The sequence below is a fragment of the Eretmochelys imbricata genome, chromosome 1 (genome assembly GCF_965152235.1).
Source record: "Eretmochelys imbricata isolate rEreImb1 chromosome 1, rEreImb1.hap1, whole genome shotgun sequence".
NCBI lineage: Eukaryota > Metazoa > Chordata > Testudines > Cheloniidae > Eretmochelys > Eretmochelys imbricata.
In genome coordinates, this window is record NC_135572.1 from 272,317,026 (window position 1) to 272,336,181 (window position 19,156).

The 19,156-nt window shown below is 42.7% G+C and overlaps 1 protein-coding gene across 6 annotated transcripts in view; it reads left to right on the forward strand.

Moving 5' to 3' along the window:
* Positions 1 to 18,711, forward strand: part of AGBL3 (AGBL carboxypeptidase 3) — a 58,591-nt gene extending 39,880 nt beyond the window's left edge. For 2 of the 6 annotated variants that reach the window (XM_077831546.1, XM_077831587.1), the window contains 10 exons: positions 2,544 to 2,642; positions 4,429 to 4,497; positions 7,339 to 7,392; positions 8,832 to 8,886; positions 9,374 to 9,445; positions 11,656 to 11,844; positions 12,968 to 13,016; positions 14,450 to 14,652; positions 16,145 to 16,394; positions 17,458 to 18,711. In XM_077831546.1, the coding sequence (XP_077687672.1) occupies positions 2,544 to 2,642; positions 4,429 to 4,497; positions 7,339 to 7,392; positions 8,832 to 8,886; positions 9,374 to 9,445; positions 11,656 to 11,844; positions 12,968 to 13,016; positions 14,450 to 14,652; positions 16,145 to 16,394; positions 17,458 to 17,809 (1,392 nt within the window). In that variant the 3' untranslated portion in view covers positions 17,810 to 18,711. Of the gene's footprint in view, positions 1 to 2,543; positions 2,643 to 4,428; positions 4,498 to 7,338; positions 7,393 to 8,831; positions 8,887 to 9,373; positions 9,446 to 9,534; positions 9,587 to 11,655; positions 11,845 to 12,967; positions 13,017 to 14,449; positions 14,653 to 16,144; positions 16,395 to 17,457 lie in introns of those variants that run through there. The other 4 variants (XM_077831577.1, XM_077831557.1, XR_013347728.1 and 1 more) reach the window with 4 other exon arrangements.
* Positions 18,712 to 19,156: the final 445 nt, after the last annotated feature.

Below are 19,156 nucleotides of genomic sequence, written 5' to 3' on the forward strand. Positions count from 1 at the left end.
TATTAGTAATTTTCAGCTAACACTAATAGTTTCCGTTTATTGTAGCTTTCTGTTTTAACATAATACAAATGATAAAAGGAAAGCTATAAAACAGAAATCTATATACCAAAAGTGGCCTGCTCCTAAAATCCTTTAAAAACAAATACACACAGGCTTTCTGGATGACTGGGCTGATTGATTCTATGATTTCATTTGGATTATTCTAACTTTTGGGTTGTTTTGATGATGTTTGGTTAAAACTAAAGCTTCTCCACCCCTCTTTGCTCCATTTCTAAAGAAACCAAGCAATGTATGCTGTGTACTATAAATTACACCACTATTGCTGTGTAATTACCATGACTATTTTAACTCTGATTTAATCAGATTTATTTCTTATCAGAGATTAATCCACCTCTTCTTTTATGTGGGAATTTATTTGGCATTTCTGTCTTTTGTACCCTGCAGGCCTCCTCAAAAAATTACCATCTTTAACCTTAGTCTAAGAGTTATCCACTTATGAATTATAAATCTAGATGTCCAAATATTTAGGTCAAAATTTTCCAGTTGTGCGTGTGAAGAGTTAATATTTACCTGTTAAAACCAGCTGAATAAAAATTTAAAACAGATTCGAGACCAGAGGTTCTTAACCTTTACTGCAGCCTACACCCGTTTAGTTCTCAAAATATGTTTTCGCACCCCTTATCAAAAATCAAAATATGTACTCGCATCCCTTATCAAAAATCATTGAAGTAGGTCAGTTCTTTAAAATTAGATATATTTTTGTTTGTATATTACAGTAATCATTAAAAAATGTATAATGTTAATAAATACATAGGTTTGATGAAACAAAGTAGTTGTACTTACGTGCCTGTGCTTAATTTGTGTTTTCGATGATTTACCTTCTAAAAAAATCTGGCAAGTCTCACGCCCCCAGAAAGGACATCTCGCACCCCAGGGGATGCATGCACCCCAGGTTAAGAACCACTGTTCTAGACTTACCAGCAAATACTGATTTATACAAAAATAAACTGGATTTTTCCTGACACTTTCAAACTCTTCATTCCCTCTGCTCCACCTCCAACCATCAGGTGAGCATTGTGCATGTTTATCCTAACGAGTGACACAAGACTGGTGGGCTGTGTGGAGTAGCCAGCTGAAAGCAGTGTGAAAAATCTTCCCCCAAACCTGAGCTTTTTTACCAAAAATCCCTCCCCTGAATTAAAAAAAACAAAACAGTAAAGCTCAAACTCGGTCATATGATCCCATGATAGCAAAGTACAAAGATGTATCTTTATATATTCCTCTCCTTGAGTCGACCCAGAAAAGACCATGGTTCTAGTCAAGGAGGGCTGACTTTGATTCCATCAGCACTACTCCTGTGCTGACTATAAAAGCCACTCACTATTTTTGTGGTCCTGTTGTAACCTGAGTTAACTGATTCAAGTGATTTGGCAGTTAGATAACACCTTTACAGGTGTCAGTATAGACCAGGGGTGGGCAAACTATGGCCTGCGGGCCAGATCCAGGCCATCAGGGCTTTGGATACAGCCCGCAGGATTGCCACCTCTGTGGTGCCGTGGGGCTAAGGCAGGGTCCCTGCCTGCCCTGGTCCCCCACCGCTCCCGGAAACGGCCAGCACCATGTCCCTGCGGCCCCTGGAGGTGCGGGGGAAAGAAGGTTCTGCGCACTGCCCTTGCCTGCAGGCACCGCCCCCGCAGCTCCCATTGGCTGGGAACGAGGAACTTGGGAGCTTTGAGGGAGGTACCCCCAAGCCAGGGCAGAGTGCAGAGCCCTCTGCTCCCCCTCCCCCAGGGGCCACAGGGACGTGGTGCCGGCCACTTCCGGGAGTGGCACAGGTCCAGGGCAGGCAGGGAGTCCTCCTTAGCCCCACTGCCCACCGCTGCCACCCTGGAGCCGCTTCAGGTAAGCGAGCCCGCACCCCGAATCCCTCCTGCAACCCTCCTGCCCTGAGCCCTCTAACTCCCTGCTTGAGCCCCCCTGCCGCACCACTCCTGCACCCCAACCCCCTGCCGCACCTCGCACCCCACCTGTACCCCAACCTCCTGCCATAAACCCCCAACCCCCTGCCATGAACCCCCTCCCACATGCTGCACCCCCTCATGCACCGCAACCCCCTGCCCTGAGCCCCATTGTACACACCACACTCCCTCCCACAGCCCAACCCCCTGCCCCAGACCTACATTCATGGCGTTGCATGCAATTTCCCCACCCAGATATGGCCTGCAGGCCAAAAAGTTTGCCCACCCCTGATATAGATGCTCCACAAAAGTTCGTTCTAGAACACACACATTTGTGGTTTACCTGAGGCCTCAGGATGCAAAGCACTACACTATGGCCTTGGTTTTCCAAATGTCATGGGGGGCACTAAATCATTTTGGATAACTGATTTCCGGCAATAGAGGGAATTTTCAATGAAAATAATAGAAGTTGGGGGGACATGACTCTGTTTTTATCCAGACTCCAGTTACCCAAGACAGTGGAACTTCATAGAAATGTAAGGTGCTACTGTTTCTCATCCATATAAATTCTGGTTTGTTTGCTAGGTAAAATCCAAGAAGAAGTGCATGAAAACAAAGAAAGAGAGGAATTCCTATCTAGTAACACTGGAAAAGAACCATACAAACTATACTCAAGAGCAAGTGGTAGGGAATGATTATTTCAGGGGTTATATACGTGCTAGACAGTGAATTGTAATAGCATTTCTCCATCCAACAGAATTAGGAGGATCACTAGAACCTTACAGTTTTGCATTAATGACTGCATTGTGAATTACTACACTTTGCAAATTAGCCAGTAAGCAATCAAACAATAAAAAAGTAAAGATGTTGCAATACAGATCCTGCAGGATACAGAGTATCACCTGTGAAAGACTAAAGTCAATGGGTGTTGAGGATGCTCAGCACTTCACAGAATCAGGCCTTTATTTGGTGAATTTCAGTTCTAATTACTTCCAACCTCACCTCACATTCTTCTAACATATGTACTGTAGTATATAGTGTAAAAACAATGAAATCTTATTCATATGAACTTTCACCATGCCATTTGCTAGTCAATTTTTGCTGAGATGTGGAAAGAGACTAAAAATTTCTTGTGCACATTGTACATTGTGTGGATTATCGTTTCTACTGTATGTAGGATAGTAGCAAGAAACAGTAAACTGTTATGTAAGCTGCTACTTGGGGAAGATTAATAACTTTTGCCAAATCTGTTCAAAAGCATAGTAAATCATCATTTCTGGGAAAAAAATTACTACAATTTGAGTGCTTGCTGTCTGATGCAGTATGTTGTGCAATACTAATTTAAGTGACAAGATCAGTGATCTTATCAACATCCCCTCTTGTGGCCTTCAAGAAATGGCCACAGAATTTTGTATAATTTGTTAGAGCTGTCAGAAAAGGGTTAGGACTTGAATTGCCACAGATATCCTGGGTCACTATTTAAGTACATTGTCCAACTCCCCTGGGGGGAGGTTTGCATGCAGCCCTCACCCACACTTTGCCTGACCAAGTCTAGAAAACTAAAATAGCTCACAAATTTTAAAGAAAAAATAGTAATAAGTTAACTGCTTTCTCCATGATATGCCTTTTTGAGTTGTATGTATACTCTAGTGTTGAGGGTTTTATTAATGGTTTAGATCAGAGAGGTCCCCAATCTGTGGGGCACTCTCCCGTAGAGGGGCACAGAGGAACATTCAGGCGGGTACGGCTGGGGCCTAGGCCAGCCCCACAGGGGGCGGGGAGGGAGTGCCACCCAGCTCCACTCCTGGCCCGCGCCCCAGCTGCCAGCCCCACACCCGGGGCTCCAGCTGCCAGCCATGGCTGCTGGCCCTGGGCCCTGGCTGCTGACCTCAGCCCCTGGCCTTGGCTCTGTCCCCGTCCCCAGCTATGACCCCAGTCTTGGCCTCCTTACTCCTGCCTGTGTCCTCTCCTCCCAGAGCTGTGGCCCTGCTCCCGACCCTGGCTCCAGAGGGGTGGGGACACGGACAGGGGTAAGGGGGGTGCGAGATAAAAAGTTTGGGGAACACTGGTTTAAGTAGATTGATAAAAAAGATGCCTCACAAGCTGGGTTGTGCTCTGTGCTACGTATACATAGCTTCCTCTACAGGAACCCGTATATTAATTTTATGAAATTACAAAAGAGTGGCAACCGTGCCACCAAGACTACCTTGCACCCTCGATCCCAGGAGTTACAAGACAGGTATGCAGAGATGAGGAAGAGTGGGGCCTGCTACCAGTTCGAGGTATGTTTGTGTCCAGGATTCATAACTGGTTTGTGACTAGAACGGTAAGAGGAAAGCACTGATCTTCAGCGGTTTGCCCACACCTCATGTTTTTAGCATTGGAACCCTAGTATTCTGTACCACCCTTTTCGTGAGCTGGAATATTTTTCCTTATGTGTTAAGATGGTTATTTATTGTTTTCCATTTAGAGAAAAGCCAAACCATCGGAAGAGAATTTTCACAGCATCACTAAGAACAGAGGAAATGGAAGCAAAAATGTGAGGGCTTTTCAATACTCTAAACTATGGAGGTGCCTTCTTTCAGCTTAGGAAGTTGTTCTTTATCTGACCAGAAACTAACATATGGGCAGCTTAATTCAGAAGGAGTGAGTTTGGACACACTGTTGTGATAAAACAACAATACTTAATCGGAAAAAGATCACTTCTCTTTACAGTAAAATGTATCTATTTTAGGTCACAGGTTTCCAGCTAAAGGAAGGTACCCACATCCAAGAATCTGAGAGAGGCCAAAGATGCTAAAATTCAGTCTCCACTAGCATGTTATTTGATAGCCTTGCCCTTTCTGTAGGGACATGCATTGGGGCAGAGGATTTGACCAGATCCCCTCTGACCTCAGAAGCCACCTACTACTCTCCCTCCACTTCTGAAAAAACTTTCTCTCCATGATTTCCTTCCCTTTATGGGGATTTCTGTCAGTCCTTTAAAATGTTACATTCTTCTGGCATTTCTCCATCAATCATAGAATCATAAAATAACAGAGTTGGAAGGGACCTCTGGATGCCATCTAGTCCAACCCCCTGCCCAGAGCAGGACCAATCCCAACTAAATCATCCCAGCCAGGGCTTTGTCAAGCCTGACCTTAAAAACTTCTAAGGAAGGGGATTCCACCACCTCTCTAGGTAACGCATTCCAGTGTTTCACCACCCTCCTAATGAAAAGGTTTTTCCTAATATCCAACCTAAACCTCCCCCACTGCAACTTGAGACCATTACTCCTTGTCCTGTCATCTGCTACCACTGAGAATAGTCTAGATAAATCCTATTTGGATCCACCTTTCAGGTAGTTAAAAGCAGCTATTAAATCCCCCCTCATTCTTCTCTTCCATAGACTAAACAATCCCAGTTCCCTCAGCCTCTCCTCATAACTCATGTGTTCCAGTCCCCTAATCATTTCTGTTGCCCTTTGCTGGACTCTCTCCAATTTCTCCACATCCTTCTTGTAGTGTGGGGCCCAAAACTGGACACAGTACTCCAGATGAAGCCTCACCAATGTCGAATAGAGGGGAATGATCACGTCCCTCGATCTGCTGGCAATGCCCCTACTTATACACCCCAAAATGCCATTGGCCTTCTTGGCAACAATGGCACACTGTTGACTCATATCCAGCTTCTCGTCCACTGTCACCCCTAGGTCCTTCTCTGCAGAACTGCTGCCTAGCCATTCGGTCCCTAGTCTGTAGCGGTGCATTGGATTTTTCCGTCCTAAGTGCAGGACTCTGCACTTGTCCTATTAAACACTTTGGGGCCTGTAAAGAGGAGGGAAAAAAGAGGGTTATTGGGGTTCTAGAGAAAAAGGCATGTATGATTCTAAATAACCTTTGGAAACCATTTCAGCCCAGAGTTCTGAATATCAAAATATTTGCACTATTCATATGTGATGCCGATTCACATACCTTCCTACCTTTCAAAGGAAGTAACATGATACTTAGCATGTATTAACTGACCAAGCTAGCATCTCTTGTGTTTAATTATGTCAAAAGCACACTGTCAAAGTTGTTGGATATAAAATCTGACTTTCTTATAACAAGTAGCATGTTTTAATTAATACTTTAGTACACTTTATACAAATACATGTGCCCAATCATGTTCCCCTTAAAGTCCATGGGAATTTTACCAGTAGGTCAAATGGAATAGAATTGGACTTCTGGTATATCAATGGCAAGACCACTGCTGAGTGAGCATAAAATAAATCTTCTCATGTGCAGGCAGTAAATTGAAATTTACAAGAATCCTGCTCTTTCAAATACACTGCCTCCTAACAGGAAAGAAACGATACCATCACTCATGTCTAGAACACGCAAACACACCACAATCAGACACACTGTTGGTAGGCAGGCCAAAAGACAGTTCCCATAAATTGTTGCATAACCTAAATGCTGTTGGCCAGGAACAGCTGTGTAGCAATCAGATGAGTGTGCTGTTAACCTAGCCAAGTTTAAAGGGGATCCATGGAAGGACTCAGGACTTTGTTGTAAATGTAGTGGCCTCAGGACGGGTGGTATTATTATTATTATTTATTTAGTAATTAGAAATGTATAACTGATGATTCTGTTTCAACGTATCCTATCTCACAAGTCCCATAGGTAAAGTTACACATGTGCATTAGTGTTTGCAGGACTGGAGAATTAGACTGCAAGCCCTAAAGCTTCAGGGGAAGTATTGTATCTTTCTGTGGGGGTTGGCAGAACTTAGTGTACTGTGGGCTCTTTCAGAATACAAAAAATAGTACAGGTAATTAATAATACACTGTATATCTAAAACTTAATACACTCTTATTGTGGGTCCTAATCACTGAAAATCTGGCCCTAAAGCCAAGATTTTCAAAAAATAAGAGCTTTAAGTTGTGCTCTTAAATCTCTGTGTAAACACCTACTTGTGGCCAGTTTTTCAAAAGTGTTGAGTGCCAGCAGCTTCCATACAGGTCAATGGGCCCCTTTGTGTGTTCAGCCCTTTTAAAATTCAGGCCAGTTATTTAGATGCCTAATTTTAGGTTCCTATTTAAAAAAAAAAAAAAAAAAAGAATCTCGTCCAAACTGTGTTCAGAATTGGTTTAGAGAAACTGTGTTTTAGATTATGTTTAGAAACCGTTTTCAAACACGATGCTTTTTTCTAGTGCAGGTAAATAAAAACCTGTTTGCTAATTTCCCTTTATTGACTCCCATTGTGTACGATAAGTAAAATTGTAAAAGATGTTTGAAATTGCTTTAGTCTACAGAGAACTCGCCTAACAATAGTACCATGAAATATGTTATTGGTTTCCTTGTTTGTGGTGCTGATGGTGTCATTCTGTCATATGATTCATATGTTTCTCTTTTCAAAGGTTTCAGTCTGTCTCCCCTTTAGTTCCAGAAGTAATGATGTCACCAAAGTCCAGGTACTTATATTTGAGTGGAAAGAATCTTGTGATCTAGGAGGTTATAGTTCCTGTTATAAATCATGCTGTCCAGAAGGATCAATCTGCATCCATCCCTAATATGGTGGTTAGCTTTTGTTTGTTTCTTTATCTTTTTACCCTGAGTATCTCTCATACATGGGATTTTAAAACAGTGGGCCCAGCTGTCCAAAAAGGACATTAATTAAGGCCACAAGTCTAAATTAGTCCTACTCCAGGGTGTAAATCCAAACAAGGATTTAGTGACAGAGAGCATGTAAAGTGTTCATAAATTTCAGGCATAGTGGATGGGTGAGCCAAAACAGTGTTACAAGTGTTGCACAACCCAGCTTGAAGAGGCCAGGAGGAAAGATTCTGGTTGACACAGCAGACAGCACTTGTCAGGCAGTCCGCTAAATCCTGAGGAATCAAGGAAGTACAAAAAAAAAAAAAAAAGCAAACCTCACTGCCACTCAGGCCACACCTAAAGGAAGCCTTGTCAGGGTCCCTCAGATGGTCCAGGAACACTAAGTATTGTATTCAAAAAGTATTGTGATACGTAGCCTGCTTTAGTAAGCACTGCCACTTATTAAATGCTACACTCGTTCTACAAATGAAGTGATGTGCCCAAAGGGCCAGATTCTCCACTCGTGTAAACCAGCATAACTCCATTGACTTCAGTAGAGCAATGGCATTTTACAACACTTGAGTGTTTGGCTCAAAATCTTTTTAAAAGACTCTAGATCGTGATAGTGAGTTTCATCTTAAAGAATCTTGCTGTGGTGCTTCTCACTGTTGTGCAGTGCTACAGATATAATTGAGCAGAACATAAATAAAAGATAATAAATCCATGTCTCTACTACCATTGATTCATTTGCTTTATTAGTTCATGGACCTGGTAAAGAGACCCAGTCATCTTCAAAATCATATTTGTAAAATTATTTCATGTATTAGCTTTGCCACTAGAAATGATTAAGAAATATAAAACTGAATCTCTTTGCAAATAAAATTAATATTGCATGAGTCTTCCTGCTTGATTTTTTTCTCAGTTTCCACTACCATCCCCAAATTAAGAATTCCAGAAACAAGGTCTATCATGTGACCCAGTGTTTTCCATCAGTCTCCATGTCCCCAATACCTCTACATCCCGCTTCACTCCATGGTCAGTCTGTTCCGCCTATCCCAACAGCAATCCAACCAGCCAGTTCAGCCTTCCGGAAACCACTCAGTCTCAACCAATTAACCCTCTCCCACTGGAACAAACCACCCAACTTCTACCCAAGTTTTCACCCTCTGGGGAAATCATTGAACCAATTTGCACTCCCTCGGCAAACCATTGAGCAGCAGCACAATGCCGTTTTCTCTTTCTGTCTCTCACACAGTTTCATTTAGAGTAGACTAATAATAATAATATACATATATGTCTCTGTCCTCTCTTACAGACTAGCAGCATGGCATTACATAAAATACTTAAGGAAATTGATCCCATGGTGAAAGGTAAGCCTCACTTTTTGGGGGCATGCAGAGGGGTATGAAGCCCCTGTAATCCAAATATTGTCTTTTAGCACTGATAATTGATGGGATTTGTAGGACATAGCATTATACTGCTGCTTCATGGGCCAACAACTGGGCAGAAAGACATCACACGTCCCAGTAGCTTATCGTGGAGTCAGGAACCAATAAGTTAGGCAATGAGGAAAGTAGAAGAATACAATTACAAGTATAAGCCTTCCCTGCTCCCACCTCACCCCACCCTACTGTTAATTTTTGTTTTTACTTGGACATTATTTATTTATTTATGCCTTTAATAATTATTTATTCCAGAAAGATTCTCCACAGACACACAATCAATATTTTTGCCTTTACAAAATGTCATAACATTTCATTTGCAAAATTTTGGTTAAGCAACCATGATGAAATGTTATGCAGATAGAAAACCTGAAGCTTGCTTTCCCTTAAATGCAATCTTTAAAATCTTTTTCAGAAGCTATACCAGTCACGGAAGCAAATTACACAGAACAATATCTCAGTCCTTATTTTCCTGAACAGGGATCAGGTGAGTAACAATGTGTGTGTGTGTGTTTGTGTGTGTCTACATTGCATATCGATTAAGTGTAGCTAAGTGATAACTTATTTCTTACCTAGACAAATTAGAAGATTGGGCCAAAAGAAATCTGATGATGTTCAACAAAGACAAGTACGGAGTCCTGCACTTAGGATGGAAGAATCCCATACACTGCTATAGACTAGGGACCAAATGGCTAGGCAGCAGTTCTGCAGAAAAGGACTTAGGGGTTACAGTGGATGAGAAGCTGGATATGAGTCAACAGTGTGCCCTTGTTGCCAAGAAGGCTAATGGCATTTTGCCCTGTATAAGTAGGGGCATTGCCAGCCGATCGAGGGATGTGATCGTTCCCCTCTAGTCAACATTGGTAAAGCCTCATCTGGAGTACTGTGTCCAGCTTTGGGCCCCACACTACAAGAAGGATGTGGAAAAATTGGAAAGCATCCAGCAGAGGGCAACAATGATTAGGGGACTGGAACACATGACTTAAGAGGAAAGGCTGAGGGAACCGGAATTGTTTAGTCTGCAGAAGAGAAGAATGAGGGGGGATTTGATAGCTGCTTTCAACTACCCGAAAGGGGGTTCCAAAGAGGATGGATCTAGACTGTTCTCAGTGGTAGCAAATGACAGGACCAGGAGTAATGGTTTCAAGTTGCAGTGGGGGAGGTTTAGGTTGGATATTAGGAAAAACTTTTTCACTAGGAGGGTGATGAAGCACTGGAATGGGTTACCTAGGGCGGTGGTGGAATCTCCTTTCTTTGAGGTTTTTAAGGTCAGGCTTGACAAAGCCCTGGCTAGGGTGATTTAGTTGGGGATTGGCCCTGCTTTGAGCAGGGGGTTGGACTAGATAACCTCCTGAGGTCCCTTCCAACCCTGAGATTCTATGATTCTATGATTCTTCTGTCTATAGCTGTACTTAGGATACTGGAAGTTGCCTTTCTGACATGAGTGGCCTCATCACTCATAGGGAGCCTACCAAGTTTTGCGTTCTGTAATAATAATAATAATAATAATTAATAAGTAAGTAAGGAGAATGTGTGCATTTGAGCACCTAAAATGCAGGAATTCTGTGGAGGGTTTAACAAAAATCCTGACAAACCCTATGGAGTTGGTTCATGGTCAGGATTTATTGGTAACACATAGGGATAAATTTTAGACAGTAGCTTTCTCTTTTTTTATACGTAAATATCTTGTATGTTGTGAAGGCTATTTGTTTAAAAAACAAACCCATGATACAGTACTGAGGGATAATAATAATGTCATACTGTAACAATTTGTTTTAATGATGATTTCATGCTTTCCATTCATGCTGCTTAAAAACAGGTCTCTGAATCCCTATCTGTTTTTCCTGACATGAATTCAGAGTTGCTATACCTACCATTAGCAAGGGAGCTATCTACTTGATGTCTTTTCTCTTGTAGAACTTGATGGGAAACAAAAAAATATATATTTAAAAATATGTAGAAAAATCATTTTAACTTTTACATTTTGCCTCCTTCTCCTTCTTTGGGTTAGTGGATCAAAGATGACAGCTAAGACTTTCAAAATTTCCACAAAAAGTTTTGTTTCTGGTCTCCAGCTTGCCAACTTTTGTATTAAATAATAATAATTGAAGAGTTTTTATTGTTGAAATATATTGTATTTCACTATTAAAAGAAAACCCACTCTTTATTTAGAGTGAAAGTAGCTTCAGAGTAGAGTGTATATATATTCACACCTATACAGATATAGTTCACATACCTATACCAGCCCAGGTATTATGGAGGAACAGATTTAAAAAATCTGACTTTGTATTTTTTTTCCCCTCAGCCTCTAACTGTGGGCACAAATAGTTCCAGGCATAATTGACTTCAGTGGGACTATTCATGTACTTAAAGTTAGGCACAGGCTCAAATGCTTTGCTTGTTCAAGGCCTGTCTGCAGAAGTGGAGGTTAACAAGGAACTTGAAAATTCATTAGTAGAATAAGGTTTCTGAGATTTGGCCTGCAGCCTTTAGAGGGGTTATACACTTTATCTTTCACAGTCCTCAGCTATTGTATCCCATATCCAAAAATAAACAACTTTGTAGAGATTTGTAGATTATATTCTGCTAGGTTTTTCTGGAAATGGCACTAGCTAAAGGAAGAATGATTAAAGCAATGACTAAAGGAAATGCATGACTAAATGCATTTATCTTTGACCTTGATTATTGTTTTCTTAGACTTGGACTGGACCACTGTGTCCCAACCTCTAAAACATTTCATATCCCAGAGACTTTTTCTCCCTCCTGCCATCCTCAAACAAATGTGCTATATAGGTGCAACAGCAGGGAATGGGGCAATCTCTGGGTGTCAGCTTCCCAAGGTGGTGAATAGGCCGAAAGTGAAAGAAAAAAAGGCCCAGCGAAGAGGTGAGGAGTATTGGAAACTGGGAGGGAGATGAAGGGGTAAAGCGTATCTAGAAAATTGAATGGCATATTAACATTAGAGATCATCAGGCAGCTGACAATCCCCAGAGCAAGACTGTTGGGATCTAATTATTATTTGTATTACAGTAGTGCTTAGGGGTCGGTTAGGTGCTCTATATGTACATGGGAGGAGACCCTGCCCTTGTCTTTAAGAGTTTACAGAGTAAGTAAGCAAGACATTCAAAGTGTGTGCAAAAGGAAATATTATTATCCCAATTTTACAGATGGAGAATGGAGGCTGAAAAAGATGAAGTGACTTGCCCCAAGTTACACAGGAAGTCTGTGACAGGGTCAGGTTTTGAACCCAGAGACCCTGAGTCCCACATATTGAAACTAGGTGCAGTAGAGGGGGCCTTCCTCTTGATTTTGATAGAACTATACTATCAAATGGGAGGGAGGGTGGTCCTGTGATTAAAGACAGACCTGGGCATCAGGAAATTGAGGTTCAGTTCCAAGCTCCGCCACAGTTGTCCTGTGTGACCTTGGGCAAATCACTTAACTGCTCTATGCCTCTGTTTCCCCATCTGTAAAATAAAAATAATAATACTTCCCTGCTTCATAGGGGTGTTGAGACTAATTAATTAATGTTAGAGGTGCTCAGATGCTAAGGTATTGAGCTCATTAGAAATTATTATAAATTAAATAAATAAAAGCAGCATGTACTCATTTTAATGGAAGTTATAATGTATGTTGCTCATCTATCAGACCTTGAATAGTCTAAATTTTGTTTAATCTGAAGACTATTTGATCAGTTGTGCTGTTTCAAATATCATGGTAAATCCAGTTGAGGTACTAGCAGAATAATGGATATATGATCCAAAGTCAAAATGTTCAAAGCTGCATGCCTAAAATTAGGCTACTAAATCTGTACTTAAGCACCTAAATAAGTGGCTTGGTTTTCAGAGGTCCTAAGCACCCACAACTCCCAATGACTTAAGTTAGCCATCAAAAGTGGGGGTAAACTGTAAAGACAAAAATCAGGGTATTGTATTGTGTGACGAACTATTTCCTCTAAATCTGACATGCACATTCATTACAGTGATGATTTCTTTCCCACTTTTTACAGTAAAGCTGCCTGTTACAGCCTCCATCAAGCAAGTGGGAAAATGCTTCAGGTAAGAGAACATTACATTTGACTTCCAGAATTTCTTCTGGAGGGGAAAGAGTGATCCCAGCTTGATTTTTCAAAGTCCCTCTTTATGATGTGGAGAGGGAAGTAGACTGAAACACAGATTAAAATCATTCAGGGGAAGGATGATCACCTTTTGGAAGATGATTTTCAGAGCTGCTGGTGGTGGTGGTGGGTTTTTTCCCCCACCAATCTTTTTTCTTTATCTGACTTTCTCTTCTTCTGTCATTTTGTCTTGCCATTTTAGGCCCCAGTTCTGCAAATCCTTACACATGTGCTTAACTTTAAGCATGTGATTTGTCCCACTGAAGTCAATGGGACTACTCACATACTTACAGGTAAGACATGGACTGTCTTGGCAGTGAATTCTGAAGGCTGTATTCTCTTATGGATCTGCAGGACTTTTATACCAGTAACACTGACACTCAGTGTTCATTATGTACATAAATACATACATATTGATAGGCTATTAGTTCCCTTTGCTTGTTCAATATGCACTGTAAGCTATTCCTGGGTTGGCAATGCCTGGTGGTATCTTATTCAAAAGTAGAATCAGTGCTACTGGTAGGCAGTCAAATTGCAGGATGGCAGAAAATTATTTATTACATTTGAAAGAGGATAAAGCTTCGGCCAGTCAGCATCCAATTTATTTATAAAAAGTACCATATGCTTTAAAAACAATACTTTTATGCTGAAGCTGGCTTGCATGAGTGGCTAACGATAGACTTGTCTAAATCTATCAGTGTGCAGCAGAGAAAGAACCTTCACAAGAGCCAGACCAAGACTTGAGAACTCTTTGATTATTATTCTTATTACTATTATTGTTGTGGTAGCACCCTAGAACACCAGTCATGGACCGGAATCCCAGCGTGCTAAACACTGAACGAACACAGGAGAAAAAGCTGGTCCCTGCCCGAAAGAGCTTATGAAATAAGGTTAACCACTAAATTTTCTACATTCAGAGTTAAAGCAAAACCCACCTCTTCGTTCAAGCTTTCCCACAATAGTACCTTATGTCTCATACTTTTGTATTAAAAAAAATAAAAAGAACCTAAGTCTATCTTCCCAGGAAGGGAAAAAAGAAATATCATTGTTCTTGTTTTTTACTCTTGTGCTACTCTGATGATTCTCCAGTACTCCTGGAACGGGCACCAATATAAGATCCTGGATGGATGGTGGCCAAATGTCATTTGCATCAGTATCCATCAGATAAAATGATTGAGCCACCACAGTTTGTTTTGTACAGTTGAACTATATGGGAAAATGCCTCACTTTAACTTGGCATTAAAGTAACAGCAGGAAATCCTCCAGCTGTAACAGTGTCCTTTTTTGTGTCATTATCTTTTTTATATATATATATATAGTCACAAATTAGTCTGGAAATAAATTAATTACAGGTGTGAACGCCATCTCTTTCAGCTCTGAGAGACTGACTCAGGGTGCCCAAGACAACATTCTTGAAAATAATTGTTTGCCACTGGGATTAGGAGAAAGCATGTCCCAAGATGCAACCCTACCTAAGAGAACAAACCTCTCTTCACCGTTCATCAGGATGACATCCCGAAGTGTAGAGAAGCACCAAGGCAAAAGGGTCACCAGCTGCACAGAAAAGACAGTTACCTGTACGAAAGGTTTTTTTATATGTTTTAAATTAAAGTATTCTAGGTGCCAAAAGACAACAGATTTGCTTTTGTTTAGTGCATTCCCTATTCCAGATATCTCAAAGCCTTTTACAAAGCAATGAGGTAGATGATGGAAGTGCAGTGATTGTGCTGAAAAATACAGGAAACATTAGGTTTTCAGCAATAACTTACATGCCAGAGGATGTCAGAACTGGTTTCATTGAGTAAATTGACCAGGACACAGGAGATGAATCTATATCTTTTCTACTGGATGTTAACCTCTGTCCGATCTCCAGCGCCCCCTGCAGGGCTGAAGCCGGGGGACGCGTGGGGCTGAAGCCCTGATCCCCCATGCTGCCCGCGGGGCTGAAGCCCCGATCCCTGGCACCCCCCGCGTGGCTGAACCCGGGAGGCACAGGGCTGAAGCCCCAATCCCTGGCCGGTGCCCCCCGCGGGCCTGAAGCTGCGGGGAGGCACGGGGCTGAAGCCCCAATCCCTAGCACCCCCTGTGGAGCTGAAGTCCAGAGCCCCGAGACCTGGTGCTCCCTGTGGGGCAGAAGCCCTGAGCCCATGGTCGGCAGAGTTGAGGACATGGAGGGCATTGCTTCCCCCACCCCAAACTGCAGCGCAAGAGCATGGCAGTCCCGGGGGCAGCTCTACACCTCCCCGAGTCCCCCCACAATCTCCTCTCCCCGCCCCCTGGCCAGGTTGGAGGCAGGAAGTCAGAGCTGGGCAGTGTGGGGCAGCTGCTGCTCTGGCTGATGCCATGGAGCAGGCAGCGGCAGCATTCCCTGATCTCCTGCTCGTGCCCCAGGTTGAAGCTGCTCCTCGGCTCCCAGCCCCCTTTGCTCCCACAGAGGCAACTGGTAAGAGCCCCCTGGGTGGAGAGACCCAACTATGGTGTAGACCCCTCCGGGAACAGTGACGGCATGGGAGTCCTCCCAGCACACAGCCCCTAGCCACCCCACTCCCTGCACCTACAGCCACCCCCTGTGTACACACCGCCCCAGCTACCCTCTGTCTGCACACAGCCCCTAGCTACCCCCTCCCTGCACCCTAAGCTGTTTTCAAATTTTTTGAGCTAAGCCCCCCACCTTTGAGTTGTAATTTAAATATATAAACTCCCTCCCTGGACCCCACCATGCGGAGATGGCTCAAGCCCCACTGACCCCTGCCCCCCCTGCAATAGAAATCAAACTACGCCTATGCCCAAGGCCCCTGTCCCAAGGCACCCCCTTCCCCTGCTGGGCTCTGGAATTTTTATAGCATGTTGAGAGGGGCCTGCATTATATACAGTATATTAGGCTGTAAAGCATGTTGTAGATCACTTCTTGTACTGGATGCACCCACTGCTGCCAGACTTTCCATTTCTTGTAAATTAAACTAAACTATCAGAGCAGGTTTCCATTTCACTAAAACCATGTGTCATCTTAGCTAATAAAGAATTCACACATGGCTGATGTGGTGTAGCTTTTTTTCCTTTTTGGCCCAGATCTGGATCACAGTGCGAAGAGCAGTTCAAACAGGGAAGAAAGAAAAGTGAAGAGGCCACCACTGAAAAGTGCAAGGTCTGGCCAAATCAGGACAACAAACCAAGAAGCGAATGTTAGGATGATCAAGTCCTGCCAGACACAAGAATCATTGCAACTTTCTCTCCCTATAGTACCTAGTGCAAAGGGCAGGCAATCCAATGAAAAGTGTCATGAGGGTGAACCACAGCCAAAAGCCTTTGGCCAGCACCGGTAGGTGAAGAAGAGTCCAGTTACTGAACTTGCCTATCCAGTCAGTGATACGTTGAATGTACATTGTGGCATGAACAATGAGGGTGTCAGCACTAACAGAAGCAAAAGTTCTTGCTTTATTTCTAAGCCATACACAGCTGAGCAACTGAAATATGAGGGATCTCACCCTCTCAGGGATCTCTCCATTCTCACTGCACATGAGCTTATTTCTGAGTCTCTCCTGAGTAGAAACTTCCACTTGACTTGTGGTCTATCAGATGCATTGGTTTTTGTAATGCAAACTGCTGCCCGGTAAGAACTGAGCTAAGAACATAGCCCTCATTTTTGTTTGGCATCTCAAGCTAATCTTAACTCTTGATCCCTGATATACACATTGAGAGGTTTATTCACCAAGCCACTCAACCTATCTTTTGAGACTGACATGCGTGTCTCTTGATCTGTGTTAGATAAATTGGAGGGTCATAAGCCATATAGATTATAATAATTGTCACCTGTCATCCAGGAGAATCCCATTGCACTTTACAGTCATACAAAATCTGTGCACAGGTATCATGTTATTGACAATGGAAACCTGTGAGTTGATTTGCAACCACTTATGAGGCATGCTACTGTACAACAGTGTAGCACAGGAAGTGCAAAATATCTTGTATCCAATTGAACTCTAGCTGTTCAAATTTCCCAACATGTTCAGTTTCCCAGCATGCAGTTTGGCTAGGACTGCCCTCTCACTACCTCTTCTTTATCTCTACCTCTCAATGGTTTGTACCCCAAAACTAAGCCAAAACCCAGTACGGAGCAGTTCAGCTGAGTGTGGCCAGCACTGGATTTAGCCAGTAGGACAAGAAATCTCCGTTGATTATATTTGTATGCTGCTAGAAAGAGTTATTAACTACGATATAGAATTGGTAAAATACTAGAATGATAGCTAGATTGATTGGATAGACAGAATTGGAGGACACAGCCACCAGATGGTATTTTGTAGACATGGCTATAATACAAGTTGAATAGGGTGGACTGAGATACATGTAAGGCACTGACTGACATGTTTTGTTTTTCTATACAGAGCAGACCTGGCAACTTGTTCAAATATGAAAGGGAACATGGCCAGGCCTACATTATCAAGCAAAATGATTTTACTGGCCCAACATGACAACAGAGAAACATTCCGTCCAGACTCTTTGCTATGTGCCATAAAGAAGACATCAGCAAAAGGCTTATTGTGCAATATTGAGACCAAGGCCATGGCTAAGAGAAAAGCTCTGGAGCCTGGGTCACAGACTCTACTTACAAGACCTTCCAGTCGCAACTGGGTGAATTTCCTGTCAGGCTTAGAAATTGATGCAAATGTTGTGAAAAATGGTACCTTACAGGCTAAAATATACAGCCAGCCAGGCTCCATTCAGACAGGACACTAACGCTGGGAAATGAGTGGCTTCACATCAGATACCCTGAGGGATTAGGACTCCAGTCCCGGGGAAACCCTTTGGAAGGAGTGCTCTGCAAATGCAGCAGAAGTGTATACAGTGCAAAGGAGTTTAGCCTCACATTGTCCTGAAAGACAGATTCTAGATTTCCGGGACCTCTGAGTGACAGCTAAAGAAGGCACAGCATTTAAATTTCTTTTCTAATTTTTAATTGTCAGCAAATTTCAGACATAAGAAAACCCAGCTGAATCATCTGACTTCTTCGGAATTAAAGTGATGTCTGACCAGAATGGAAAATTAAAAAGGGGAAGGATTTGTGTTACTCAATTCAGACCCTACCAGCCACTTTAAGAAACAGTGCTGGTGAATCCCCAAGGGAATTCCATCCAGTTCTGTACTGCTGAATGGTGCTAGTCACAGATTAGGAGCTTTGGGGAAATATAGGGAATACAGATCAGGGACTGGCTATGCTAGAGTGTCTGGGGAAGTAAAGGGGAATGTTGTCCCGCTGTGAGGCAAAAGCATAAAGCAGAGGTTTATTCTAAAATTAAAAAGCTAAAAGTAAGTAAAGTGCCTTAAAAAATTCCATCTTGTCACAGGCCTTGCTATGGGCTGCATCCCAGATGAGACTAGAACTTCTGTCTTTGTTGCTGTCCATGTAATTCATTTTGCTTATGCCAACTTAATATTTGTTCCTTCCCTGAGATGGACCTGGATTAATCCCAAGGACACGAGCTCAGGGTTTGAGAACATCAGTAGAGTTGGCTAACCAGTGCTAAGTGCAGAGATGCTTTTCTCAGTACTCAGATGATACCTGTGTCCACTGTATCCCAGAACCTCGCTGTGCATTTAGTGTTTGTTGTGACTAGAATAAAGGTGTGTTGTTCAAACGTGACCCGATGAGAAGAGCTCAACATATGGTACAATGAAGCAATGCATGTTTCTGGTTTTATTCCTTGAACTGACATACAGTGTGCCCCACAAAATAGAAATTATTAGACATTCTTACAGTCAGTAATCTGAACAGGAAGTTTGCTGGAAACCCCAGGTCTGGATTTCCATGTAATTGCCTCAGTTAATGAGAGGCACCGTAGGAAACCTTCAAGTAGTGGGACAGATCCTGAGCTGTGACCAACGGGGCTCAGTGCAGCTCCAGAGCAGATTGTAAAGGTGACGTTTGAACCCTCCTGATCATTGGGCAGCTCAGCACCAGGCCAGTCTACCGGCACAGATTAGATCAGCCTACATTAATCTGCACCAACAGTCAGCAACCTCCAGGGCCTATTCTGGCAGGCACAGTTCTGAGGCAGGATGGCCAGCAAGCTGCAGCAGCCGTAC